A 27,073-nucleotide genomic window follows, 5' to 3' on the forward strand; every position below is an offset into this window, starting at 1 on the left:
GGCGTGAGGGTGCCCTGTCTCTGCCCCGAGAAGCAGTGTCGGGTGGTTTTTACCTAGTTCCCTCGAAATTGGGCAGCTTCGCGTTCGCATTTCGGTTTTCGGTCTCTCGATATCTGTCGATTTTGCTGGTGTTTTGGTGGTTGGTGGCGCGTGTGAAAATTTTGGTGCGACGCCAAAATCCCTCACTTCTGGTCCGATCCCGCCCTTCCGCCGCACCAGAAAAACTTCGTGCGCAGCGCCCGCCACCACTTGCACTTGCGCGCCGTAACGTCTCTGCACTGGCTCTACCTTTAGAAAAGATAGGTTCCCAGGCGGCACCACGAGGAGGTTGCAGAGTCCGAATTTCGCCGCCCGATGGAGGCGCTGCAAGCTTCGTAAAGTAGGCGCGCTTGTGATTTAGTGAAGCTGACTTTCTGGACAACGTCGGAGCTTAGGCTTCGTGAAGCAAGAATGAGTGGCAACCACCTTTCGTAGGAGTATGGTTCGTTCGAAGTTTTTTCCTTATCGGGGGCCTCATCTTCGGAGTGGAAGCATGTGTTGAAATTTGTTGGCTTGCCAGTTTCAACGTCGCCTTCAACGGCGGAGAAGTCAATCCGATTTTCGGTACACTGCATCGTCGCGTAAGATATCGGGATTGTTATGTTTTGGTGATAAGGGGCAGGTTGCTGGTAGCGTAAGGTTGTAGTTTTGGTTTGTTGTTTGTAGACATCACAGGCCAAGGACAACGAACAGCCATCTTTTGAGTTGTCTCAGTGAATCGGAGAAAGTGCGACTGCCCACAATGGTCATCAACTACTCAGGTACCCAAAGACCTGGTCAAGTGAATGGGCACCCAAACTAGGCAAGAACTTAAATTCCAGCCACAACCAGCCTAACGCGTCAATAGGTATGAGGGGAGGTTGGGCTGCAGTTGAGGTGAAAACACGCAGTATCTTCTGAAAGGTTCAGGAAATGTATGGCGATTTGATAGATGCACGTCAGCTCCAAAGTTGGGCGGGACAGGAGATAAAAAATATTTGAAAGCCATTTGCCTACTTTTCAAGCAATGATTTTGGCTTACATTCTTTCTAAAATCTCTGAACATATCAACTATTTTTACCCGGAAGTCTGTCAATCCAAACTTTCCCACATGCGTCGTCACTAGCGGCAGAGGCAATGCTCACTGCGACGTAGCGGCAACTTTTGAATAGATGAAGATGTCCCAATTTGCTTTGTAGGTTCTTCAATAGGACGACTAAGCGATAGAATCTCAGTGAAAATCATGGCTGTATTGAAATATAGCCGCGAGCAATTTATCACCCTTCTTGGCAACTATTTGAGATATTCGTGCATAGCTCCAAACTTTAGCTGCAAGACGCGACCTCAGACGCTGAGGCTGTGACTCCCTCGAACGGTCCGTTCAAAATGGTGAGCTCGCACGAGCTGCTAAGAGAGTATTCGATGTAAGGTCCGTTCGGCAATGAAATACCCTTCGGCCCACCTGATGGCTCGCAACCACCACCACCTCCACCTCCGGTACTCGAAAATTGAGTGATGCACGCAGCTTGGGCCGTGGCGGTATATATGAGGGCAGTGTAGAGGACGGCGAAAAAAAGAGTGTATCGAGCCATGACTGCAAAGATAGGTACTGTTAGTTGCGTCGAAATCAAAAAAACCTGGAAGGATAGATACAAAAAGAAGTACTCACTGAATGCTGGTCCGCTGAGCTCGATACGATACGCTATGAGAAATCGGAAATGTTGAAGCAGTCTGGGGACAAATGCTTTTTGGGGCGATAGGAATAGAAAGGGACAACTGCCAGGGGAACCTTTTCCGTCTTAAATATCAAGAACCGTCTGAAGATTTGAGTCAGTCTGCCGGTGTATTGATAAATGATCTTCTCCTCCTAAAGCTTCCTGTGTTATAAGACAAGGGGTATGGAATAATCCAACCTCCTGAAGGGGGTGTTCCCCGAAGTAAGGAGGTGTAGTCAAGCCTTTTTCCCCTTAACCCCCTAATAATAAGTCTACCTGCAGTCCCTGATGATTTGTATCTCAATCCCCTGAGAAATTTATGGGGAAACCCAACAGTACTGACTCAGGATGAACTTATGTTAAGACACGCAAAACACACAGTTCGCCTCCTTGATACAGACTTTCCAATAAGGGCATGTTACATACCAGGCACTCTTGGAAGCAAGATTAAGTGTTTTGCCATTTACTCATGCCTCAAAAAAAGCACGTATTTAAGCTAGAAAGGAAGAAAGAAGACCGCAAATTCCCCTTTATGGTAATTAGTCGTTAAGTTGGGTGGTTCGGAAGTACACATTCTAGGAGATACATTGCAGTGATCTGGCAACTCACGCACCCTCTTTCAATCGCAGATCCCGACCAGGCTGAAGACAAATTGCAATTCATCATGTTATCCTTTTTGATAGAAAGATGTGATCGGATGTAATCACTCTTCGGCTTGATCGGCATCTAGGTTTGATTGCGAAACGTATCCCACCGGGTGCAGGATGACGCCGAAAAAAGCGTCTACAGTGCGGCCCAATTTTTACTCCAACTACGAAGTAAATTGAATTCTCTAAGTATTCAAGTGAAGATCTCATGCTTCTTTGTATGCATTGATTGGAGGTCGCACAAGGGGTTACCTGTGTCATGCGGCAGCCGGTGGGATACGAGGAGCTAGTCCGCCAGAATCAACCCAATGCGCCAACGTGACTAGGCCGTGATCGAGGAGTTGTTGCTTGTCAGGGCTCGGGAAGGAAACTACGCCCAACCGGCTGTTCTGCTACAACGTGTCGCATGCCATGTGTCTATCCAGTCGCAAAGTTGAAGCTTGCTTGCGTCCGGGCGGGATGTTGGGTGGATGCTGCGTTGAGCGTAACAAGCGATTATTGGTGTGGACTTAGAGCAGAACGTGATAATCCCGCTGAGCACCTCGACCGCCCACGAACAGTTGTTGCACATCTTGCCTCGTGTAGTATTACTTCGGGAGGGCAGTCACCGAATTTACGCGAGGACACCCTGCCAGACATCATCAACCATCCAACTGAAGGGAACTGAGTCAAAAGGACCTTCGCAACTAAATAGAATAAATTTATCTTCTTCAACTAATCCTTATACCTAAATCACAGCAACAAGCCTTCTTACTCTACGGTCTAATCTTTCCGACCACGCTGCTTCGTTCAAGAGTCATAGTTGATTACCTCCCAGTCGTGCTGGCTGAGCTTATACTCGCTCTCGAAACTCCTGGCGCCGAAATGCAGTGCATCTTTCTGAGCCATAGTTGTAGGGACGAGCAGTTGCTCACTAAGTCCAATGTTTTGTTTTCCTGATTCAGAGTACGGCGATTTGGTTGAGGGACGTGGATCAACACAGATTGGACGTAGAGTCTAGTTTTCTGGCAGCCTAGTTGGATGGCACGCAAGCTCGAACGAACGCTAGAATGGCGCATTCCAGAGTGGTACAAAACATCGTGCCATCTACATGTATCACGTTTAGGTGCTGTATCAACACTTCATTTCAATATGGTTTCTCAGAGCTCCATTATTCACAATGAAAACCCCTTCAATTAGTTTAACAACAGCACGGCATGAGACTCAAAGCACTGACAAACTTGCTATGAACATCAGCTGCCAAAGGACATTCCGGCGCATGCAAATAATGAGGAGTCTCATCCATTCATATTGATCATGGTTGCGAATGTGTCAATCATCTTGCAATCACAGGTAAGGGCAAATGGTCTGTCGGGTAAAGATCTGATTGTTGATAAAGAGCGTCCTATCTCTCCGACGTCTGAGGTTTAAATGGGTGCCTAGTACCCAAATTCTCACATTGTTGGCGTAATGATCGCAGGCGCCTAAAGTGTTGGAAACTTCTGATAGGCTATGTCGCAGAAGCCTTGATGCGCGTTTTGTTGCCTAAGGGCAGCCTCCGAACGGGCCCTTGGACCAGTCGGGGACGCAGCCCTGGCGAGCCTCCAGCTCAGGCTCGGCCTGCTGACTGGAAGGGGCTGCAAGAGCCAGGGTAGCTTTGACGGTTAGTCCAATTAGCTCAACTTATAACATGGCATGGCCCTAGAATCATGGAAACGTACCGAAAAGAGCCAAAACAGAGATGTACTTCATTTTGCCGAGGATAAGGAGTTCAAGTTGCTTGAGAGTGTTTTGCAGTCGTTGGGAGTGATAGTGAAAGGTCAGAAAGTAAGCAAGTAAGGAGTCAGGAACCAGACTGCTCTTATAGTCTTTTGAACCCCTCCAACTCTGATCTCTATCTGCAATGTTGGCTATCTTGGCTATCGGCCAGAAAGCTTGACCTCGGCAATTGCTTGCAATGGTGGATACGTATTACCAGACTGCATCAATTTAATATCGTTTGCCGTACAAGATCATGCCCCTTGTCCTATGTTAACTGGTTGAGCAGATCTGATTAGATGAGATAGCTGATCATCAACCATGATCAATCTTGGATGCTAGTGACAACAACGGCAGCATCTTCGTGAATCCCACTCCAATTGACGTAATAAGATGAAGCGATCCAATGAGCATAGGCTCTATGGATCACGCGGAGCTGCGTTATGAACGTTGAGTTGCATCCCGCGCGCCAAGTCGACCGCGCGGTCGAAGGGGTCCGCGGCGGGAAAGTTGAGCTAAGCCCTTCTCCATAGGTAACGAGGTGCTAGGGTTTTGAACCTTTCACAATTCTAATTGACTCGTTCCAATGTCTTTGTTCCGGTGCAAACTGCGGATTCTAAGGAAAGACTCTGATATTATGCGCAACTTCAAGCCCGGTGTCTAGACCTGCGGTCTGACGAGGCGTGGCTTGGGGCATGAAGGCTTCCAAAGTTGCTTTCCTGCAAACGATGTGTTGTCAATCTTAATTCATTTGCATACCTCTAAAGATCTCACACAGCATTCCGTGCGGATTTTACTAATATCCTCTCGTTGAAACAACCTAGGTAGTCCGGTCAGGGTGCAGTATCACTCGCATCGAATTAGCTTCTAAACGGACAACCCGAAGGGAATCTAACACGTCAGAATATATAATTGAGAAGCGATCCAAACACTCTCTGTGCAAACTTCTGAGATTACGATTGACCTTCTTTTCTCTAGCACCTAATTCGCCTAATGCATCCATGGATGATCAAGATTCAGTCTAAACACCTCATAGTGTGTCCGACTGCAATCTGGTATCAAAACAGAGTATAGAGACCATTAGCAGTAAAAGGTACTCTTCTATAGCCTCAGAAATCTTTGTGTCCCCGTTGACTCGCAGAAGCCACGTTACTAAGTCCGATCGTCCGAAGTAAATGGCCGTTTCCGGCGGACGGCTCGGCCCCACCCGTCGGAACTTCAGCCGATCGGTGAAGCAGGGTTCCGATGCGCAACAGGACGAGGGCAAAGTTGAGCTCCCATCTGATCTTGAGATGCGACGGAAATGGTGCAGTTATAAATTGAGATCGCCCCATTTCCTTGTCTCCGCGCGACTATATTTCCTGTAGATTTGCCTACCTATATTAGATACGAATAACAGTGACGACGTTGGAGACGACAACGATGCCGATGACAGTAAGTCAGAGCAAGGTACACAACCGCAGGAAATGTAGTCGCTGTAGGACAGGAAAAGTAGACAGTCGCGGAAAAGCAACCGGGGTTCTTCTGGGAACATAATTCCATACCTTCGACAAACATATCAAGCAGTTCGAGCCCTGCAGGTCGACGCGTTGCCCTCACGTCTATCAGTACAAGACATGACGTAGTTCTACAAGTCTGCATCAGCATCCAATATACAGGTATAGCCGAGAATGTGAATACCTCCTAGTAGGCTCCAATCCTTTGATGACATCACCACAAGCAACTTGTTACATAAGCCTTGGAGATGTGCCTAAAATCTTACTGCGTTGGTGTTCGTCTTACATGCTTTGCCAACTACCCATTGGGACTTTGGCAATCAGGCTTTCCAAAGTGCTTCCATCGAGAGACTTTCGTCCATTTCCCGTGCTTGAATGGTACCCCGTACATCGTGGCCCCAGGGACTGCAGGGTCCACTGCACTTACATTGGCATCGCAGTCCCTCTTGCGTGAAAGCAAGTTATCATAACAACAGGACATCGATTTTCATCTATTGACAATGATGATGTTTTGGTACGCCGGCCGATTCAAACTACCAAAAATGTGTCAGATCGGGCGGTCAGATAACACCGCATTTGGCCTTTAATACTAGACGTGTTGCAGCCGCCATCGGCTATGCCCTCATCGGCTACGGCCCCATCGGATATGCCCTATCGGACACATCTGACATATTTGACATGCATCCTTCTCCCTTTCTAGCTTTTTTGGATCTGACATGCATGAGCCAGCTCTGACCTGATAAAAGCCTCGATTTCACCCGACCTCTGAGTACAGCTTCTCTTCTGTTGTCAACTCAATCATCGTCCCAGAATCATGGCGGAGTCAAAGTCCGAAACGACCTTCTACGTCACAATCCACCTCGACCCTGAGAATGTGGGGAAATGGTTTGAGATAGCCCAGCCGGTCTTCGAGAAAATCAAAGCAGAGCCTCAATTGGTTTTTTTCGAGTTGTACAGATCTCCAGATGACCCTGGAGCTATTTCGTGGCTCGAGAAGTGGTGAGTGCATTGCGATATACTTTCTGGCCCTGGGCAATCTATTCTGGCTTATCCCGTTTCCATGTACCACGCAACAAATCCTGATCAGAATCGCAGGTCAGAATCTCGCGAATGGCTCTTTGAGGTTCGTAAACCTCTTTTGATGATGACAACCTCCACAGAAATGACATCTAACTGGACTTAACTACAGATTCAATTGAAGAAGGACTACTACACGGATTATTTTGCAGCAACAGAGCCCCTCTTCGTCAAACCCCGCGAAATAACGTTTCTGACCCCTGTTGGGTCGCCTTTCTTCCACTCGAAGAGTTGAATTCCGTCACTCTTGGCGCGCATGCATGTATCATGGAATCAGATCCTGGTCACGTGGTAAGAGGCGGACTGTCTACGTCGGCCCCGACTTTTTGCGGACACCCCTTGACACCATGGCTGGGCGAATCATAAGTTCGCGTACCTACTTAGTACGAAGTGTGAACTCTTTTCAGATTAAAGTTTAATGGTCGCACTCAGGGGTTTGTGGGGGTTCATCGGCTATAAGGCACGGGCATCGGTGGTTATCAGTCGGCTCCGGTTCAGTCCATAGACAAGCACCTTTTTGAAGAGAACGCCGCATGGGCTGCAATACTGCGGTACCAGGCCAAAATAAAAACACACTGTCAGGTCTTTGCGGGCCAGGCAAACCAGGGCCGGTACGTCGCTCACACAGCCATTCAGCAGTTAATCCAGAGCCTCGAGTGGGCCACAAGTCCCCGCGATACCTGCTCCACCAGTTTTACTTACCCATCATACCATAGTACATCGCCGCGCCCATTCCTCATTATGTGTGCTACATGTGTCTCGTCGTTGGGTACTCCCGCTCCCCGAAGATGCTCTGAACCATGGATTGGTTGCTCCATTTCGGATGACTGTTGCCGATGGAGTTTGGTGCGATAGGGGGCCAAGCGAGCAAACGGGGTCTTCGAGATCCAGTCCCCATGATCACGAGTGTACCTTGACACGGCGGTTGCATTGTAACTTCGGCAAGGCTGCTTTTTCTAGGATTTTATGGCCTCTGCTGCCAAGAGACCCCCCTCGGACTCGTACGTCGTACTCAGCATGGATCGCAATCCACTTTCAACACGCTCATCGTTTGCCGAGCCAGAGTGTGCTATTTGACGATCATTGACACAATAGCAAGATCTGAATTCAAAACTGTGATCTATCTGTTCATGTTCGGTATGACGACATGGGAAGCAATTGCAATCAATCTGGTATTAATGGAATGAAGAAAATCATTCCCTGACAGGCTTGAATGCGACCCCGCGTAATAGTGCTTCGCATAACGCCATTCTGCCCTGCATTACCACCTGCAGCATGTAGCGGCAGTTTGCTTCAACATGCCAGTATCTCAGGAAAACTCCCTGCATTGCATCTGATGTCTCGCCCGGTGACTACGCAACTAGTGCCGGCTTCTGTGTGAGCCAAGAGATAAGTGCAACACCATTTCCTGCGTTTCTCGCGGCACCGACGAGGTGCCAGAGATCCTACGGAGTATTACCATACCCATGAATGTTTTCTGTCCGACACTTTGGCTCCTTTGCTGGGTTTGGAGGGCCGCACCCTGTATTCATTCGCGGAGGCATGCGCGTCGCGCCTAGGGTTGAATAGGGGTATCTCGTGCTCGAGGCTGTATCTTTCCATCTTCGATTACGTTCTCGAAGCACTCTTTTGTACTTCAGCCGACCTTACTATCGCAGTCTTATTTGCACCTGTTTATTCGTTTGAAATTTCATGCATGCCATCTGAAGCTCAGGTCGTGTTCCAAAGACTATGCTTTTCTCGCTCATAGACATTCAAGATCCTCGCCAGTCCCACTGAGCATTGAGCACTCACGATCGATGAGACCTGACCCATCTCGTCTATCGCATCAACAAGAATCAAGACATGCACAGCTCGCCACTTGACCCGTTATTGGAACTCTGCACCGAAAGGAACGCATTTTAAGGTTCACGGTATCGCAACTCCCTGTGCCGTGAGGGCGAACATCACTCTCCAACCCCGGGAACGAGTGGGGTCCGGTCATTCGAAGCACCTCCAACGGTTTATCGACAAGGGTTGTTGGACATGGGCAGACAAGGACACCGAGTCATGTCTTCCGAGACCCTGCGTGTGATTACCGGTTCTCGTTGCGCCGAGGAGCCCTCAGTGCATGGGACAACCTGGAGGAATATCAGTCACGGAAGATTCTCCCCTGCGGCAGTGCCCGGGCGTTTTTGCATGCTATCCTGTTTTATGGTGATAACGGCGGCCATAGTAACCCAACTGCTACTTAGTAGGTGCCAGATGCCACGCCAGCATGAGATAGAGAGGGAAGGATCTCTTCCGTGGATGAACCGACGGTGACAATCTGCTGCGAGCAGTATGCGACACGACACTCCTTTGCTATCGCCATGATCAGAACCAAAATTGCCTCGAGACACCTTTCGACACATATTTCACCGTGATCCCCACGGTCGGTTTGGGGCACCGTGTCCACATTTTAAGCAACGACGAACACGACTCTCTCAGTGCCGACCGAACTCAGCAAACTCGCCTTTTGGTCACTGACCCACGGGCGCAAATTTGCCCATCATGGTGACAATGAACCACGACTACACCAAGGGCCAGATGATCGGTCTGGCCGTTGGATTCATGATCATTCCGACCATATTTTATGTGCTTCGAATATGGGCGAAGCTGCTTGTCAAGCGATTTGCGTGGGATGACTACCTCGCGGGGTTTGCGCTGGTTCGTTTTGCCCTCCGTCTGCCTGCCGGTCGAGGCGCTGACAGATCCTGCAGCTGGTTTCTATCACCTGCTGTACTTTACAATTGGCTAGTAGGTTTTACCTTCACATTGACATTGATCATCTGAGGCTAATCATCTGAACAGCCGCGATCCATGGACACTTGGGCCAGCACCAACCTACGTTTCCTGACGGGTCACCGATCATGGACGATCCAGGGTTGATCTTCTTCGAGGAGGTGAGCCTAACTTTAAACTTTCGTCTTGTTCTTGGCTCCTGCTAACAAGCTTTATGTCGACGTAGACCAAGTTTGCACTGAACATGATATCCATTCTGGGCTTGGGCCTAGTCAAGTCGTCCATCTTGGTGCTGTACCGGAGCCTCTTCCCAAGTCGCAGGTTTCACTATGTCGTTTATGCTGCGCTTGCTTTCGTCATTGGCTGGACCGTCAGCTTCTTCTTCTCTCATTTGTTCACATGCTACCCCATCACCGTCTTCATCGAACCTTACTACGGCAACTCCTGCGTGCAGACGGTGCCAATGTTCCTGGCGCTGCTGTTCACCGACGTGGTGGCCGACTTCGCGATCCTTATACTTCCAATCCCGATGGTCATAAAGGTAAGAATGCCGCTAAAGAAGAAGTTGGCTGTGATCGGGATGCTCGGGTTGGGCGCAGCGTAAGTTTGCATAACCTCAGTGAGAAAACAACACAGCTAAATGTATATGCAGGGTCTGCGCAGTGAGCGTTACAAGAGTGATCGCTACCTTTGCTATTGCGGAAGAGTACATCAAGCATCCCAACGACGTCATTTGTAAGCTATGTCGCAGTCTCAATTTGATAGAATGCCTATTGACTCCATGTATAGACTATACCGCGCCAGTATTCTTCTGGACAAACATTGAGCTTTCTTTAGCCATTGTATGCGCCTGTCTTCCAACCCTTCGGCCAATCTGGTTACACTTCTTCCCGAAACCTGCGGCGACAGGGAGCAACTCGTACGAGTATGGATCATCAAAACGTTATGGAGCCCGAAAAAGCAGTCTCAGAACTCCGCCTTACGAGGAGCTGGACGAACTTGAGTTGACTCGACATGATGGGTTGACCCGGTCAGGATCAATCAGAGAAAACGACATCGTGAGGGAGACTACCATACACCAGACGATCGAGCCATCGGACAATTCCAGCACGGCCAACTTGAGAACAAATGGACTTGGGTTATAATGGGGATGCTAAGGGATATGGGCGGAGGCGTTAATGGATTTGGGGGCCGGACGGATAACCGGAACTTTACTTCACGGGAAACAGTTACCAACACGAATTGAGCGCCATCGACGGGGCTGGGTTGCAAGATCTTGGCCGTTTTCGACTTGAGTACCATTTATGATTATTCCTAGTGGGCTGCGCCCAGCAGTAAGCAGTATTACGAATCCCTCAAGGGTCGGAGGCCGCGAGTGATTTCATTTGATCCCGCGGTGTGCGCAGGGTGTAGGCATCACGTCTAACCTAATCGAGGAAGAGTCACTTTTTTGACCGTTCAGGGTTGCAACGCCGTGAACAGAAGTTTCAATTGTGGGGTTTATAATCGTCGCCGTTCATGCATGGACTGTCAATGTATCCTGTTCTTTTTGCCAGTGGTGAAGGCTGGCCGAGATATTCGTTTTCTTACAGTTCTTCGATCGGTGGTCGTGCTACCGACCCGCTGATGATCTGCTTCAGCGGTCAAAATAACCTCAGTATCCGCTGTTTGGGGGAGGGGCAGTGGAGAGTGCCCTATTGAGTCAGGGAAGCGGGCGATTCTGCAACACGATGTGCAATCGTGAGTTGAACAGCAGAAATCCCGCACAGCCAGGTCGAACCCAGCTCAGAGCTCCACACGTGGCGCGGGGGCGTCCAACACGACCTTGCTCTTTTGGAATTTGCAATCTCGGGGACGTAGGAATGGACGGCTGCGTTGGTGTCTTGAAGGCTGGCAAGACTTCGTCGTACGATTGGAATATTCGGACTACGCCCCGTCCGCTAAGGTCCGTATCCCCCGAGATGCTACTGTGCCACTGAAGATGGAGAAGATCCCCTATCCCTGCCCTTGCCAAGGCACCTGTACGATGCAGTATTCCTCACGGAAGGGCCAACGCATTCGGCAATTCATGTTCTTCAACGGCGTTGCTTAATCAAGATAGGTCATCAAAGGGGCTTCTGGAAAGATCACAGCATGTTACGCAGACGCGTGCCGACGCCCGCTCACAGACCCTTAAGATCCCAAACCTGTCCTTTCAAATGCACGAGCTCCTTGGCTGTCACTGTTTCTCGTTGACGATCACTCGCCGTTGTAACCCCGGTCACACTCTGTTTTCTCGTTCACCATGCGGCTCCTACTCGTCGGTGTGCAGTTCCTGACCATGGTAGCATCTGCTGCCGTCGATGTCAGTGCTCGATCCGTGGCCGATGATTTGCTCAGTCTTGTCTCGACCTCATCTGTTGGCGTCCAGGTGAGGGCGAGATGGAGTGATTTTGATCTGCCCACGCCATCTGTGATTGTCAATGCCACCTCTGAGAAGGATCTGAGCGCTGTGGTATGTCACCTGCCCCTGACTATCATCTGAGACTAGTAGCCATGCTCATGGATCTTCCTCTGACAGGTCAAATACTGCGCCAAAAACAACATCCCCTTCCTCCCTCAAAACGGCGGCAATGGCTGGGCGACTGGCCAGTTCAACTTGGGCAGCACCGGGGTCCTCATCAACCTCGCCGGTCTGAACCAGGTCAACATCAGCTCTGATAAGAAGACAGCCACGATCGGAGGTGGTGCACTCATCGGTGATGTGATCACTGCTGCAGATGCCGCTGGAGTTCTCGTTCAGACGGGTAACTGCAACTGTGTCGGAGCTCTGGGAGCCGCTCTTGGTGGTGGCTATGGAAACATTATGGGAGAACATGGCTTCGCCGTCGACAACATTCTGTCCATGAGGGTAATTACCGCCAGCGGAGAAGCTCTGACTGCCTCGAGCACATCTAACCCTGACCTTTACTGGGCTCTCCGAGGAGCTGCACCAAACTTCGGCATTGTCACTTCTGCAACCGTAAACGCGTTCCCGACGACGAATCGCACTTCGTGGATCATGTCACTTACCTTCGACCCTGCCAAGATCGCCGACGTTGCGCAAACAATCCAGGACCTTCCCCTCCTGCCGCAGCAGGTCGTCTACTTGGTCCTCACGAACTCCGGTGACGCTTCCAACTCTCCCATGGTTCTCGTTACCGGATTTCTCCGCGAGGGCACCGAAGAGCAAGGCCTTAAGGCCTTTGCGCCTCTGTACAGCCTTGGCCCCTTGACCAACTCCAGCGCAGTGACGCACTACACCAGCTGGAACGCTGCAAACGACAACTTCTGTGCCCGCGGGGGCCGCAAGCCGGCATTCAGCACGACGATCAACAACATGAAGGCGGAGACATGGCCCGCGATCTGGTCCCTTTACACCGGCTTCCAGAACCAGTCGACCGCTCAGAACTCTGCTGTTCTGATCGAGCGCTACAACCTGACTACTGCCAAGTCAAAGCCTGCGGGCTCCGCAGCGATGCAAGACGAGCTTCGCCAGGAGGCATTCGCGCAGGCCATTGTGATCCCATGGTATGAGGATGTCACTCTGGACTCTGTGGCGGAGACCTTTGGCTCAAAGGTCAGGGACATCTGGAGCTTCTCGTCTAGTGCTGTTGTGAACCCTACGTAAGTTGAAATGCTGTATGTGAGACTCTGACTTTTTGCTGACGAAAGATTGCGTAGGTACATCAACTTTGCTCACGGTGACGAGGAATTGGAGGCGATTTACGGATCCAGCTTGGACAGACTGAAGACTCTCAAGACGAAGTACGACCCCTCAGGAGTCTTTGGTCAATGGTTCAAGATCCAGTGAGGGATGCTTTTAGTTTAAGGAACTTCAATACTGCATAGGCAATAGTTCCTGAAGTTATGCTTTGCAGGCTTTGTGAAGATTGAAATGACTATAAGAAGACACCCCTTGTGGGAAGGTGATTTACTGTCATTGAGGCTGTCCTGTCATTTGACCATGGATAACCATCCTCGCGCTGCCCAAGTCAATCTCTTTGAGGTTGACAAATTTCGTCTTCTTTGCAAACTTCCAGCCCACAGCCAAAATGATGAATAGCAAAACGACGACGTAGTTCTGGAAGAATGCCTCGACATCCCATGGAGCGAAAGATGTCCAACCCTGGAAGAAGATGAAGAAGACATTGCCAGCAAGTCCCAGGTAGGCACAGAACCGCCAGGCGGGCGCTTGAAAGGGCAGGACATCTGCGCTGATGTTTTGCGCAGCGAGGGCCATCCTCAGACGGATATGATTGAGAGAAATCAGACCCCCTTTGGTCCACGAATATTAGCGATGAACGTATGATGGGAATCGTAGGTGGCTTACATGTGATGAAGGTTGCGACACCAGTGATGGAAATAATCCAGGTGTAGACTACCCCTGCTCCAGACGACAGGTTGAGAAGAGATAAGAAGCCGATAAGATTCATGACAACCAGAGACACGACCGGGACACCGTTTTTGTTCGTCCATGCGAAGATCTTGGGGGCTTGTCCTTCCTGGGCGAGGCCGTAGAGCGTGCGTGACCCGACGTACAGCGCCGCATTGATAGCGGAGAACATCGTGACGAGGATGATGGCGTTGACGACATGCGCCCCGGCATTCGCGCCCACTCTCGTAAAGGCGATGACGAACGGCGACCGGGCCGTCTTGCTCGTCGCAGACAGCAGATTCGGGTCGTTGTATGGCACGGTAATGGTAAGAAAGAATATGCCCAGCAGGAAGATGCCGCAGATGCGCCAGAGTACGGATTTAACGGCCTTGGGCACGTCGCGCGCTGGGTTGGCCGACTCTCCTGCAGTGAGTCCGATCATTTCGGTGCCGCTGTACTGCAGCGCTGCAAATACGAAGACTTTGAAGACGCCTTTAGCGCCGTCGGCGAACGCGCCGGGGTCATGGTAGAACTTGAACCCAATCTTCTCGCCGCCGAGGACGCCGGATGTTATGAGAATCGCGCAGAGGAAGAAGGCGAAGATGGCGAGGATTTTGACGAGGGCCAGCCAAAACTCTGCTTCGCCGAAGGATTTGACGCCGAGGAGGGTGAAGGCGAGGAAGAACCACCTGCAAGGTGCAGTTGTCAGCGCGATGAACCGGACAGCTTACAGGGGAGACTTTTACCAGAAGATCAAGATCCACCCCCATCTCGGAACAGCAGTCTCCCAGTATGTTAAGACGAGGCCCAGATTGTCTGCATCAAAGATCAGCTTTACCAGACATGACAACTGATGCTCTTCGTACTGTATTCCGCAATGATGATTCCAGCCCAAAGCAGCCAGTAATTCCAGCCCAGCGCAAAACCAACGGCGGGGTCAACGAAGGTGGAGGTGTAATGCGTGAAAGAACCTAGGTACCGCGACAAGCTATTAGCAACTCAATCTGCTTCGAATCCGAACATGGGAACAAACCTGACAGTGGAATGAAAGCACCAAGCTCGCCCAGAGACTGCATAACAGCCCAGAGCAGCACGCCGACAACCGTGAAGCAGAGAAGAAGACCCGCCGGCCCGGCGCTCGTCAAACCCGTGCCCATTCCCACAAAGTACCCAGGCCCAATAACACCGCCAATAGCGAGCATCATCTGCACCAACAGAACCGAGTTAGCCCACAACAATCGCTGGAAAACACTGGGTCGTCAGTCATTCAACGTACCAAGTGACGGCCTGATAGCCCTCTATGCAGGCCGGGTCCGCCGCCCGTAATAGGCGCTGTCTCCCCATCGTGGGCAGTCGATGTTTGCTTCAACGCATTGTCGTCTTTTGACTCAGCTTTCAAGTCCGCCATTTTCAATCGTTCGATATTATAAAAAAGTCGTCCGACCTAGGAAAACCATAGCAGGCATCTTGGGGCTGGGTCAGTTCTTCAGTGTATATACAATGTCGAGGAAGACCGTCGTGGCTAACAAAAGATACTTTGGGCCGAGTCAACAGTGAGCCGTGCTCTTTTAGGGGCTGAAGTTGGGCGGATAAGGGGCCGGATGGGGATGGGCTAGCGCCAGCCATTTGGGCCGAGTCATATCTCAGACCCGCGGGGTTGGATGGGTTGAGGCCGGCAGATCCCAGATTCCGCGGGTGTCTGCTGACGTTGTTCACGACAAGTCTTTGATATGCAAGTTGATCTTGACTAATCACACGCGATATTCGAGTTGTATAATATGACCACTTGTTATCTCTTGTTGTTGCAAATCCGACACCATCACCGTCAATTCCGTGTCGTCTCCGCTACTCTGAGCTGAGTCAATTGGACTTTGCCGAGCGACTGGACAACGGCTCCGATGGTAACGGTAGACTTGCACCCGAACCATGACAAAAGACCATTTCCGTTCGTCCTTGTTTTGTTGGGCAGGGAAGAACGATTGCCCAGCCCATCTCAAGTACCCCGTTCATGGATCGGCAGCAACCTGTTTGGCGACAATGCCTCTAATGCTGAATGATACAATTGCATGAGGGAATTCTCAGGAGATATCATTGCAGGGAACATTCAGGCATCAGGAGTGATGATGGTCCAGACACGAAAACGAACAGGTTGTATTGACTATGTACAAGAAGGTATCATGTATATCTGAACTTGGTCAAGCAAAAGAACCTCTTCCCCGCGCAGCTGGTCTCGACTGTGTTTTCATTGACTGCGCTTCAGCTTGTTGTTCAAACTGTCTGAGTGCACTGGACTCCTGTTGATGATGGTGGTGGTGGTGATGATGGTGATGGTGGTGGTAGTGGTGGTGATGATGCACAACTTGCTGTGGTGCAGCGGGGTATCTGAATATGTCTGCTGGGAGACTTTGGCCGAAATCATCGGCGAAAAGCTCCAAATATTGATTTGGTGAGGGTATCGACAAGTGATTATGGGATGAGGAGTGTGATGTAGCCACGGTGTTGTAGTCAATCGCGTTCATACTCGAGTTCGAGGACTGTGGTGGCCGCGCAGGTCTTGATCTGGTGGTTGCCCCTCGAGAACCGATTTGTCGACCAGCAAGCGGCACTTCTGGAGCAGTATCCCATCCTGATCTCGGTGGTGTCGAAGCGCAGTCAGAGCTGTCGGACGACACGCCTTGATATGATTGGCGTTGATTTGCTTCGGTGTCCTCAATGATGCCTAGGGTACTGGCATCAGTGTGCTCTGTGATGTGAGACTGCGCGGAAATCTCTGGAAAGTGTCCGGGATCCGAGACAAAGTTCATGGCATCATCCGCCAAACTTGTATTAGTGTCCATCATGGCCGTACTGAGGTTGCCGAGATCGAGTTGATTAGGCATTTCTGCATCGATTCCAGCTGATGGTGTAGCCAAGTCTTGGGTCTCTGGCGAGATACCATTCTCACTTGCTGACATTTGGCAAGCTGTTGATGACGGCGTGCTAGTTGAAGGCGAGCCTTTGGAGTGTCTGGACAACGCCCTCCACCTGTTGCGACATGTAAGGGGAGGGCGGCCGGGTAGCTTGGCCGATATTGCGGACCACCGATGACCCAGTGTCTGGACGCCTTCCCTAAGGATATCGTCTTCCAAGGGACTCCAGTGACTCAGACGGTCTTTTGCCTGAGGGTTGAGGATGTCGTTATATCGTTTGGCGCATTGGTCGTCTTTCCTTCCAGGTATTAGAACAGCTAGAGAAGATGATATTAGACGGAGCTAGATGATGATCAATAACAGATGGCTGCCTCTTACCGATGTCATGCCAGGCGGGTCCAAGACGGTCGTATGCTGACAACAAGACCTGGTCCTCTTGTGCTGTCCATCTACCCTTCCTTAATGATGGATCAAGCGAGTGGAACCAACGTTTCCGGCAGTCCTTCATGAATGGTCAGTCTTTAAAGTCTGCTCTCAGATGCCATGTTCCTGCCGGGGTAAAGGTCCTCACCTTGGCAGTGCGGTCTTGCAGGCCTGCGGCAATGTCCTTCCACCGGCTCTGCGGGCCCCTTGCGTCACCGTAGTGAGATACAAGGGCTTTCAGTATCGCGTCCTCGGCCGGTGTCCAGATTCTCCGCGGCCGAGTAGCGGCATTGGCAGCTTCGGAACGCGGAGAAGAGTCCTCAAGCGACATGGGGACGGGCGAAAGGGGGAATCGTCAGTATATGTGACAGACCGACCTTGGTCGACGAGATCAGGGGCAACACCGGCGGCTTTGAGTCTCCCTTGATTTACCAGACTCGCCAACGCGTTCTCTAACAGTCTCGCCTCCGTGTCTGCGCCTATCTTCGGAGACAAGAGTCCCCTTTTTTCCCGCCTTGCAGCTTATCTCTGGCCACCCCGCAGTTTCTTTCGGGGGTTCCCCGCATTCTTTGTGGAGATATGACTCGGCCCAGTCCCGACAGGGATTGATGATGATTGGTGAGACCGGACGGCACTAGCGGCACCACTTGACCCGGCCGGGGGAGGCCGTGTCATGCCGATCCGGACGGGCGACCGAGTCCTAGTTGACTCGGCTTCGGCGTTCGTCTCAGGATATAAGCAGATATCCGGCGAAGTGATGGGGTTGTCAGTCAGGTTTCCCTTTCATCATTCTCTCTTCCTCGTCATTTGTTATCTTCAGTCGAGACCTCAACACCATGTCTTCTTCAGAGTATCTTCATCCCCTTGATCCGGCCACGGCCGAGGAAATCCAAACTGCCACAGACCTAGTCAAGAACTTATTCTATGGCATCCCTCTTCACTTCAAGGCTGCGGGTCTCGACGAGCCTCCCAAGCAGGAGATGGTCGCATACCTCAAGGCAGAGCATGCAGGAGAACCTCTACCAGAAATCCCTCGTCGCATCTTTGCGATCTGGTACATAAAGCGATCTCCTCGGCTGTTCGAGGGCGTGATCGATGTCACCAACAATAGAGTCATTCAGCACGAAGAGCTTTCACGAGACTTTCACGGACCTGTCGACCGTGTCGAGCTCAACGAGGCGGCTCAGGTGGTGATGGCCAACGCCGACGTCCACAAGGAACTCGCACGGTTGAATATTGACAAAGCGAACGTTGTTCTTGACCCATGGGACTATGGTGTTGATGGCATCGACACACAAGAACGTATGACACAGGTAATGATAGATCGCCGCCTCTACGTAGGACATTCTCTAACGCATTGCAGGTTTTCATGTACATGAAAAACCCGAAGAACAACGATGTGGACTCCTCACACTATTCCTTCCCTCTCGACTTTATGGTCATTGTGGATCTTTGCACCATGAAGGTGAAGAAGATCATCCGGCTGCCATTAGGTTCGGACGAGAGCACAACAGAAGGCATGGACGACATCGCACATCGCGAGACAGACCCCGCCGAGCCCGAGTACGACCATCGTCTTCAGAAGAACCCTCCTCGGACATCTATGAAGCCATACAACGTTGTCCAGCCCGAGGGAGCCTCGTTCGCCGTGAAGGGTCACCTCATCGAATGGGAGAAGTGGCGTTTCCGTGTCGGCTTCAACTGGCGCGAAGGTTAGTTCATCAATGACCCTTATCAAGCTCTCGATCTGACAAGTCACAGGCTTGACCTTGCACGATCTACACTTTATGGACCGTAGCACTTTTTACCGTCTCTCCCTTTCCGAGATGTTCGTACCCTACGGAGACCCTCGAAGCCCCATCTATCGCAAGGGTGCCTTCGATCTTGGCAACGTTGGTGCCGGTGTAACTGCAAACAATCTTCAGCGTAAGCTTCTTCTGTCAACTCTCAATACGGATTGCTAACACTTGGTAGTTGGATGTGACTGCCTCGGTACTATCAAGTACATCAGCGGCTGTGTCGTTTCAGCCGACGGAAGCCCAGCTCCCCGCCCCAACGCCATTTGCATCCATGAAATCGACAACGGCATCCAATGGAAGCACACCAACCACCGAACCGGCAAGGCCACCGTGGTCCGCAAGAGACAGCTCGTTCTCCAGCAGATCATTACCGTTGCCAACTATGAGTACATCTTTGCCTGGATCTTGGATCAATCAGGCGAGATCTCCTTCGAAACCAGGGCTACCGGTATCCTGTCCACGCAGCCCATCGACAAGGACTCCAAGGTTCCTTGGGGAACCCGTGTTGCCGACGGTGTCATGGCTCCATACCACCAGCATCTATTCAACGTCCGCATCGATCCCGCTGTCGACGGCCACCAGAACACCTTCACATACACCGACTCGGTAGCCATGCCTTGGGATGAGAAGCTCAACCCACTAGGCACGGGCTACGTCAGCAAGGAGACTCCCGTCATCCGTGCCGGACCCGTAGAGGACAGCCTGAAGGACGGACGGGTCTTCAAGATTGTCAACGAGAACATCCAGAACCCCGTCTCGTTGACTCCTGTTGGCTACAAGCTCGTCCCCATCCGTTCGCAAATGCTTCTTGCCCAACCTGGCTCGTGGCACTGGCGTCGCTCTGAGTTCTGCGAGGCGCCGATCTGGGTGACCAAGTACAAGGACCGCCAGTTGTTCCCGGCGGGCGACTACACCAACCAAGGTCTCGGTGGAACTGGCATCAAGTCGTGGACCAAAACGAGAGATCACATTCCCAACGATGACATTGTTATCTGGCACACTTTCGGCTTCACACACAACCCCCGTGTTGAGGACTTCCCCATCATGCCTGCCGAAATTGCGCAGTTCCATCTCAAGCCTTACAACTTCTGCAACTACAACCCCACCAACGATGTGCCACCTTCCAATCAGGCTTTCAACAAGAGCACGCTGTTTGAAGATGCGGGGAAGGAGGGGCAGAAGGGTTCATGCTGTGGTGCAGATACCCCTGCCGGCTCGACATCGAGCAAAGGTGAAGGGGAAAGCCCGTTTGTGAAGGTGACCCTACCGGACAACACTAAGACTTGAGGTATCATGGGTTTAGGTGAAAATGTCTAGACACTATTCGTTATTCTGCTGTAAATAGTCAAGATCTTGTAGGACGGTATCAGTTTTCTATCCCAAATACTTTGCATCAATGCTCAATCATGATACAAAGTGTCATGAATTAAGGACAGCGAAAACCTTCTCAGACTGGATTGAAATGTTAAGCAACATTATTCGCTGTGCTCATGTAGTGCTGGACGTGCAAGGCTGTTGTTGGTGCAGATCTCCGCTACTGGGCTTCGTCTTGGAGTGCACACTGGCGAATATTTAGACTCCATCCGCAGAATTAAGCGTGCTTCCACGAACGACAAGTGTTGCGACATTAGCCAATAAACATCCAATAAAACAACAAGCAGGCAGATGAAATGGAACAGCCAAGGTAAGGCTCCTTTGCTTCTATGTCTGTGTGTGATTGGCCGTCTCATAGTCTTGCATGCCCGCTCGTTTGGGCCTCAATCTCACCCGTATTTCCACTTCCGTTCGCATACCTGAAATCCACTTGTACAACAGACTATTCATCAGCGACTTACCCCACAGTAGGTCATTGTGCGTAATTCTCTGCACCGTCCAAGCCTACTTTTTGTTTATTGCAACATCTACATTCTTGGAGAGTATCATTCAAGCTTCACCCGTAGACAGACAGGCATCCGGCAACAACGCAGCCTAGTCAGGTGTTTAACTCGATCAGCATGAGCCGGTGGCATCGAGCATCTTGCTCAGCCCCGGTTATTGTCGTTGAACAGCAGATACCGACCTGCAAGTCATGCAACGCTTCTCCAGACTTGCACGAAATCGTTTCTGCCCAAGCCGCCGAGAGGATTTCCCCCTCGGCGATTCCTCCCGATGAACCTCCTGGACAGCTCAACTTATGGTGGCCGCCATGTGTCCCATACACACCACGTTCTCCCTCAGCACTCCTTCCCAAAGGCCCATCTAGCGATTCATTCATTTGGCGGTCGCTGTATGTCCCGGTTGAATCCAAGTGTTCTTCTTCGTTCGTTTCGACTCTTTTCAGTGTAGCCTGTCGGATAATCCAAATGCTGGTACTCTTTTTCGGGCTCGCAGATGATGGTAACGAGTCGATCTCCACCATTTCGGCTGATGACGGGGCTGAGCTGATCTCTGCTGCGCCGGCGGATGACTCGCTGGGCGGCGCAGACGACTCACAGCACGATTTTCGTACTTCTGTCTATCCCTTGCAGCTACAACCTGACCAACTGCGCTTGCTACGCCTCTCGTCTGTGGAAGACGTTGACTCTCCTGTTCATGTCGACTTAGAAATTCACGACGACCAAAGACATCCCGAATACGAAACGGTCTCCTACACCTGGGGCGGAGAAAATGGCGACAGCACACCTTGTCGACCGATTTATGTTGGTAGACACTGGGACGTTCTTGTTCAAACCCAGAACTGCTGGGAGATGCTCCGATACCTCCGTCCACGGAGAGACATACGAACGGTCTGGGTGGATGCTATATGCATCAATCAGCATGATTTCTACGAAAGAGAGAACCAGGTAACAAAGATGGGGCTCATATACGAAAGAGCTGCCCGAACTTCTGTTTATTTGGGGCCTGATATAGTTGCGCCGACGTCCAGGCTTTCTCCATTTCCTCGGCGGCATTACCTTCAAGATTTGACAACCATGTCAGATCCGCCCCGTCTGCCTCGGTCGCATATACAGAGCTTTGAACACGTTACCTTAGACATATTGCTAAGTCGAGAGTATTTTCAGAGGCGTTGGGTTGTCCAAGAACTACTTCTCTCGAGAGACATCATAGTCGGGATCGGCGATGTGGAATTCAAGATCGCTCGCCGGGTGGGACATCCTCCCGGTCCGGAGCCGTGGCCCATCTCTTCTTCCCACAGCACCCGGGTGCCGTGGTTCAAATATATCACACAAGGAATTCCCACAGACGAGAAACCCCCTCTAGTCGCAGCGGTCAGCCTTGCGTCACAGTCCAAATCTGCAGATCTTCGCGACATGCTTTTCGGGGTGTTGGGAATGGCGGAACATGAGGAACGGCTCACTCCTTCTTATTCGATCTCCTTTCAGCACCTTGCGATCGGGTACTATGCGTACTCTCTCATCCTACAGAAGGACATTCGAGTCCTTGTTCATGCCACAGGACTTCGAGCTTCCGCAGGAATGCCGTCTTGGGCTCCACCCGTCTACAAGGATGGAACCAAGGCACCCGCTATTTGCTGCTTAGGCATTGATAAAAGAGAGTCATTATTTGACTTGGACAATTTCGCTTCGGTTTACGGGAGACATCATTGTCTTGACGGATTAGGAGATGACGTCTATCTCCATGAAGGATTCGAGCGATGGAACGCAAAAGATCACAGCCAAACCTGCTGGAAAGTTTCACGTGGCGGAAATGCACTGTCATCGTCCGATCTGCACAACGATATCTTCGAGTTCACAAAAGAAATCAATTCTTGTGGTCTCAAGCGACATTGGCACTCTCAAATCAAGGTTGACTCACGCACAGGAGCACTGTTGAATCTGACGGCTCTTCATGTCCTTTGTTTTGGTCAGGCGGAGTTATCTTTGGCTGAGACGTGCCATGACGAAGGCATTTACACCTATGTCTTCAGAAACGAAACAGGTTTGATGTTTGTGTATTCCAAGGATGCATGCTTCGCGCAACCTGCTGATTCGTCCGAAACACATCTTTTTGCTTTATGCGACAGTTCAAGCAGCGATGTCCAACCCAGCCATACATTCAACTCGAGGCTGTGCATTTTACGATCAGTTGTCGAGAAGGATGCCTTTCAGTTGGTTTCAGCGAATGTTTATGTGTGCTTCCATACTCAGAACTTCCCAACAAACGCAGATGGCACGTCGGATCACTCGTCATGGGACGAACTCTACATCAAGAACATGAGCGCCCCATACATGCGGCTTGTCCACGATAATGCGTCACGTACGGCAATCCCAATGATCCGGCGAGAGACTGTCAACCAAATACTCGGCGCGAGTCACTGGTCCGACTGGAATCGAGAACCAGAAAAACGCCGTCGTCATCGCATACTACCCGTGCAAGAACTGTGCGGAAATCTTGCTTCTATTATACGACAATTCAGAAGATCATGGGTTTTCAGAGGCGATTCCCCGCAGGAATGCATACGATTTCTGAATTTCGATGGCCAACTCCACCCTCCCAACTGGATATGCTTGGCATTCCCGGGCATACAGAATCCAAGACATTATCTTCGTGTCCTACATGCCGCATTTCTTGTCGAGGGCGGTGCGAAGGATGCTGCAAGGTCATTCCTCGAATTATATTTCAATCTTGTTGGGAAGTTCAAGCCTCGGGTGTGTGAAGGTCTACCATCGTCGGTCAATAAAGGGATAAGAGCCACGGTCGGTTCTGAAACTTTAGTCGAATTGTCCTTTAAGCCCGACCAGCATCATATCGTTCGAGAAGTTGTCAATCTGATGAGAGGATCTCAGTAAGTAATTCTTAGGTGAATACATTAGCTATAGAATATGCTAACTCGTCTAAGTAGTCACGACGCACATTTCCAGACCTTCTGGGATATCACTGACGACAGAGTCGTTGACCACCATTACGCTCTGCAGGTGCTTGGCGCCAATGAAGTCGTCACTCCCAAGTTTGTAGTAGTACACATTGACGACAGAAACGACCGACTTGACCGACGCCGTCAACGCCTCACGGAATCACGGCCCTGGTGCGAAAAAGCAAAGGCAAAAAGAGAGCCTGAAGTCTTTCTGGGAAAAGACATTACGCCTGGGCATGGAAGGCATACAATTTCCAGGCTCCGGAACATGGTGCTTCAGTCTGAGTATGAAAACGCGGATATTCGGATAGCATTTGACCTGAAAATGCTTATGTCATGGGCGCAACTGCATCCATGTACAATGGCGTTTAGAAGCCTGGTGCCTTATTGCCAAAACGGAGAGAACGAGTTGGCGTTGTTTCTCAAAAACCCTTTACATGAGGAAGCAAATGTGATGGCTCCATGGTGGCCACAAGTCGTGGACGACTGTTTTGGAGTCAACAAGTCTGCCTGTCAGAGGATTATCGCTGTTGTTTAAGATTTAGGGTGGATTTCCAGCTCCTCAAATTGCTCTGGTGTGTTAGCAAATGTCCTCTAGTCTCGATTTCCAACGACTTGTTTGATTCGATCGAAAGTTGTTTTTATTAGTTTTATATCGATATTTCGAATGAATAGTTTACTGTAAACTTTCTGCCTAACAGGCTCCTACGTGGTGCTACGATCTAGACTGGAGGCCACAGCTCCCCTTAATACGTACCGTGGTCCCACCACATGGTAAACTTGGTTGGCTGAGTCTATTGACTATGGTTGTTTCTACTGTCTGCAGGTGATTAAGCGAACAGGCCTAGGGGAGGGGGGGGGGGGGGTGGAAGGGTTCTGAGCACGCTTGTCAGATTCCCGACATCTGCTAGTCAAGCAATCTAACTTTCTCGGATCTATAACCATCTCTTCGACAAGATTTTAGGGACATGACAGAGGAGTCAGGTAAGAGTTTGTTTTTAAATGAAAGCCCAGAGCCTTGGGTCACCTTGGACAGGAACGTCGGTAAAGCCCCCGACGGATATTGCAATATCAGCCGGACCATCATCCTCCGTCGATCCACCCAGAACGGCCACCATAGGATCCTTTTCGCCATCTAGGTCAATCTGATTCGCCAAGACGTAGCAGCGAACCAACAAGCATAAATCAGTTAGCCAAACATAAAACAGACCGCAGGATCACGGTCGACCTGTTGCCGCCGTGGCGGTCTTGGCCGTCTGGTCATCTGGTCCAGACATCCAACCCGTGCCGCCATCGACGGCTCCAGATTCCGGTACAGAGGCGAACAAGCGAGAGATCCCAAGACCATGGGAGTCCTCACATCTGTTCATCTATATAAACTCAACTCCATCAAACCAGCATGATGATCGTCCCACATCCCCAACTCCCCATCCTACACTCTCTTTCCGAAACGCTCCTTCATCCACTCTCACAATGAAGTTCCTCCTCCCCCTCCTCTCCGCCACTGCGGCCTCCGCCCACACAATCTTCTCCTCCCTCGAGGCCGGCGGCGTCAACAGCGGCGTCGGCGTCGGCGTCCGAGTTCCCTCCTACAACGGCCCCATCGAGGACGTCACCTCCTCCTCCATGGCCTGCAACGGCCCGCCCAACCCAACCACGCCCACCTCCAAGGTCATCACCGTCACCGCCGGCCAGTCCGTCACCGCCGTCTGGCGCTACATGCTCAACAGCGGCGGCTCCGCGCCCGCCGACATCATGGACTCCTCGCACAAGGGCCCCACCATCGCGTACCTCAAGAAGGTCTCCGACGCGACCACCGACACCGGCGTCGGCGGCGGCTGGTTCAAGATCCAGGAGGACGGCTTCAGCAACGGCGTCTGGGGCACCGAGAAGGTCATCAACGGCCAGGGCAAGCACACCATCAAGATCCCCGCGTGCATCGCCCCCGGGCAGTACCTGCTCCGCGCGGAGATGATTGCGCTGCACGGCGCGGGGAGCTACCCCGGCGCCCAGTTCTACATGGAGTGCGCGCAGATTAATGTCGTGGGCGGCACGGGGGCCAAGACGCCGGCCAACACGGTCAGCTTCCCTGGCGCGTACAAGGGCACCGACCCCGGTGTGACCATCAACATCTGTAAGTTGTCCGCGTTGAGGATCTGTAGGTTGGTTGTGATGCTAACTTTGTTGTTTGCAGACTACCCCGTCGTTACGTCGTACACCATCCCGGGACCCCAGCTCTTCACCTGCTAGATGGCTCAGGCTTGGGAGACGAGATAGGAGAGGAGATGTCGTTGTTGAGAACTCATTCGCTCGCTTACATCAACTTCTTAAATAAAGCCGTGTGACCCAGCAGGAATGAAGGCCTGATGGGAACTACTGGGCTGTAACTTCTTGTATATAGTTACCAGATCTGTCAATACACTTACTTGAATGCTCAAATGCTATCCTAAGTAATAACCGAGCAAACAACTGCGAAGACCCAGATTGGCCTTACGGAAGTTAGAATCGTGTATATCGTTCATTCTTGTCGATCTCGGCGTCATAGTCATTTTCATTATTTGCTTTCATCCTCATATTTTCTGGTCCTTCGGTGTGAGGAAGCATAGGACCATCTGCGTAGACTTAGACTTACATGAGGAAAGAAAATTAAGAAAGGCAAACAGAAGGGGAAAAAAAAGGAAAAGGGGGCCAGTGACGAAGTGCATGTTCCGATCAGTAGGGTCAGAAAAAGACAAAAAGATTTTGACCAGCATGGGGGTCGAACCCACAATCTCCTGATTCCACGGTGTATCGTAGTCAGACGCCTTGCCATTGGGCCAACCGGCCAGACAATTCAGAACGCCTGAGGCGCCCGTCTGTGGGAGAAGGTAGCGCAGAGGCAGCTCATATGGCGCGGGCATCGGGAGCGCAATGCCGCAGTTTTGTGCGCATGAACGCTCGGTCAGTTGCGCAGTTTAGCCAATCGCGCAAACCCAATTGCAAGCTTGGTGGGGGCGGGGAATTTGGGATGAAAAAATTTGTGCCCCGGCATGGCGCGAAGGCTAAATGCCGCAGCCCCTCCCGATGTCGGCGGGGTTTGGGGTCGACTAGGTATGGAGGAAGACGGCCCCGCTTAGGTGACTGATGGTGATGGAAGATGGGCGGAGTTCTGATGACATGTCGCTTGGATCATTGCATCCATTGGTATTGAAGGATGAGTCAACTGGATTATGTCTGGTGCTTATTGCTTCCCTTGATTAACGAAGAGAAACACGGCTGC

At 51.1% G+C, this 27,073-nt stretch overlaps 7 protein-coding genes across 7 annotated transcripts; 5 read left to right on the forward strand and 2 right to left on the reverse strand.

Annotated features, from left to right (window-relative positions):
• Positions 1–6,427: 6,427 nt before the first annotated feature.
• CGGC5_v004393 (uncharacterized protein) lies at positions 6,428–6,925 on the forward strand (the record flags this gene model as incomplete). The annotated part of the gene is made up of 3 exons (XM_032024560.1): positions 6,428–6,612; positions 6,709–6,736; positions 6,803–6,925. 3 exons carry the CDS (start codon positions 6,428–6,430, stop codon positions 6,923–6,925), a joined length of 336 nt encoding a protein of 111 aa, XP_031878855.1.
• Positions 6,926–9,222: 2,297 nt separating this feature from the next.
• Positions 9,223–10,598, forward strand: CGGC5_v004394 (Satratoxin biosynthesis SC1 cluster protein 4; the record flags this gene model as incomplete). Its single annotated transcript, XM_032024559.1, has 6 exons — positions 9,223–9,378; positions 9,432–9,468; positions 9,523–9,614; positions 9,680–10,053; positions 10,106–10,188; positions 10,243–10,598. The coding sequence occupies 6 exons, from the start codon at positions 9,223–9,225 to the stop codon at positions 10,596–10,598; spliced, it is 1,098 nt and encodes a 365-aa protein (XP_031878856.1).
• A 1,139-nt stretch (positions 10,599–11,737) lies between these two features.
• chyH-1 (FAD-linked oxidoreductase chyH) lies at positions 11,738–13,285 on the forward strand (the record flags this gene model as incomplete). The annotated part of the gene is made up of 3 exons (XM_032024558.1): positions 11,738–11,947; positions 12,014–13,098; positions 13,156–13,285. 3 exons carry the CDS (start codon positions 11,738–11,740, stop codon positions 13,283–13,285), a joined length of 1,425 nt encoding a protein of 474 aa, XP_031878857.1.
• Positions 13,286–13,411: 126 nt separating this feature from the next.
• AGP3-1 (General amino acid permease AGP3) lies at positions 13,412–15,051 on the reverse strand (the record flags this gene model as incomplete). Its single annotated transcript, XM_032024557.2, has 5 exons — positions 13,412–13,749; positions 13,805–14,538; positions 14,596–14,665; positions 14,716–14,820; positions 14,883–15,051. The coding sequence occupies 5 exons, from the start codon at positions 15,049–15,051 to the stop codon at positions 13,412–13,414; spliced, it is 1,416 nt and encodes a 471-aa protein (XP_031878815.2).
• A 1,040-nt stretch (positions 15,052–16,091) lies between these two features.
• Positions 16,092–17,512, reverse strand: BAS1 (Myb-like DNA-binding protein BAS1; the record flags this gene model as incomplete). Its single annotated transcript, XM_066151279.1, has 4 exons — positions 16,092–16,241; positions 16,345–17,075; positions 17,137–17,260; positions 17,330–17,512. The coding sequence occupies 4 exons, from the start codon at positions 17,510–17,512 to the stop codon at positions 16,092–16,094; spliced, it is 1,188 nt and encodes a 395-aa protein (XP_066009589.1).
• Positions 17,513–18,017: 505 nt separating this feature from the next.
• Positions 18,018–20,267, forward strand: AO-I-5 (Copper amine oxidase 1; the record flags this gene model as incomplete). The annotated part of the gene is made up of 4 exons (XM_032024553.1): positions 18,018–18,494; positions 18,545–18,893; positions 18,943–19,107; positions 19,156–20,267. 4 exons carry the CDS (start codon positions 18,018–18,020, stop codon positions 20,265–20,267), a joined length of 2,103 nt encoding a protein of 700 aa, XP_031878800.1.
• Positions 20,268–25,287: 5,020 nt separating this feature from the next.
• On the forward strand, positions 25,288–26,064 carry eglD-11 (putative endo-beta-1,4-glucanase D; the record flags this gene model as incomplete). Its single annotated transcript, XM_032024551.1, has 2 exons — positions 25,288–25,948; positions 26,009–26,064. The coding sequence occupies 2 exons, from the start codon at positions 25,288–25,290 to the stop codon at positions 26,062–26,064; spliced, it is 717 nt and encodes a 238-aa protein (XP_031878798.1).
• Between the last annotated feature and the right edge of the window lie 1,009 nt (positions 26,065–27,073).

The sequence above is a fragment of the Colletotrichum fructicola genome (genome assembly GCF_000319635.2).
Source record: "Colletotrichum fructicola Nara gc5 chromosome Unknown KSG_Nara_v1_contig02, whole genome shotgun sequence".
In the NCBI taxonomy this organism is placed as follows: domain Eukaryota; kingdom Fungi; phylum Ascomycota; class Sordariomycetes; order Glomerellales; family Glomerellaceae; genus Colletotrichum; species Colletotrichum fructicola.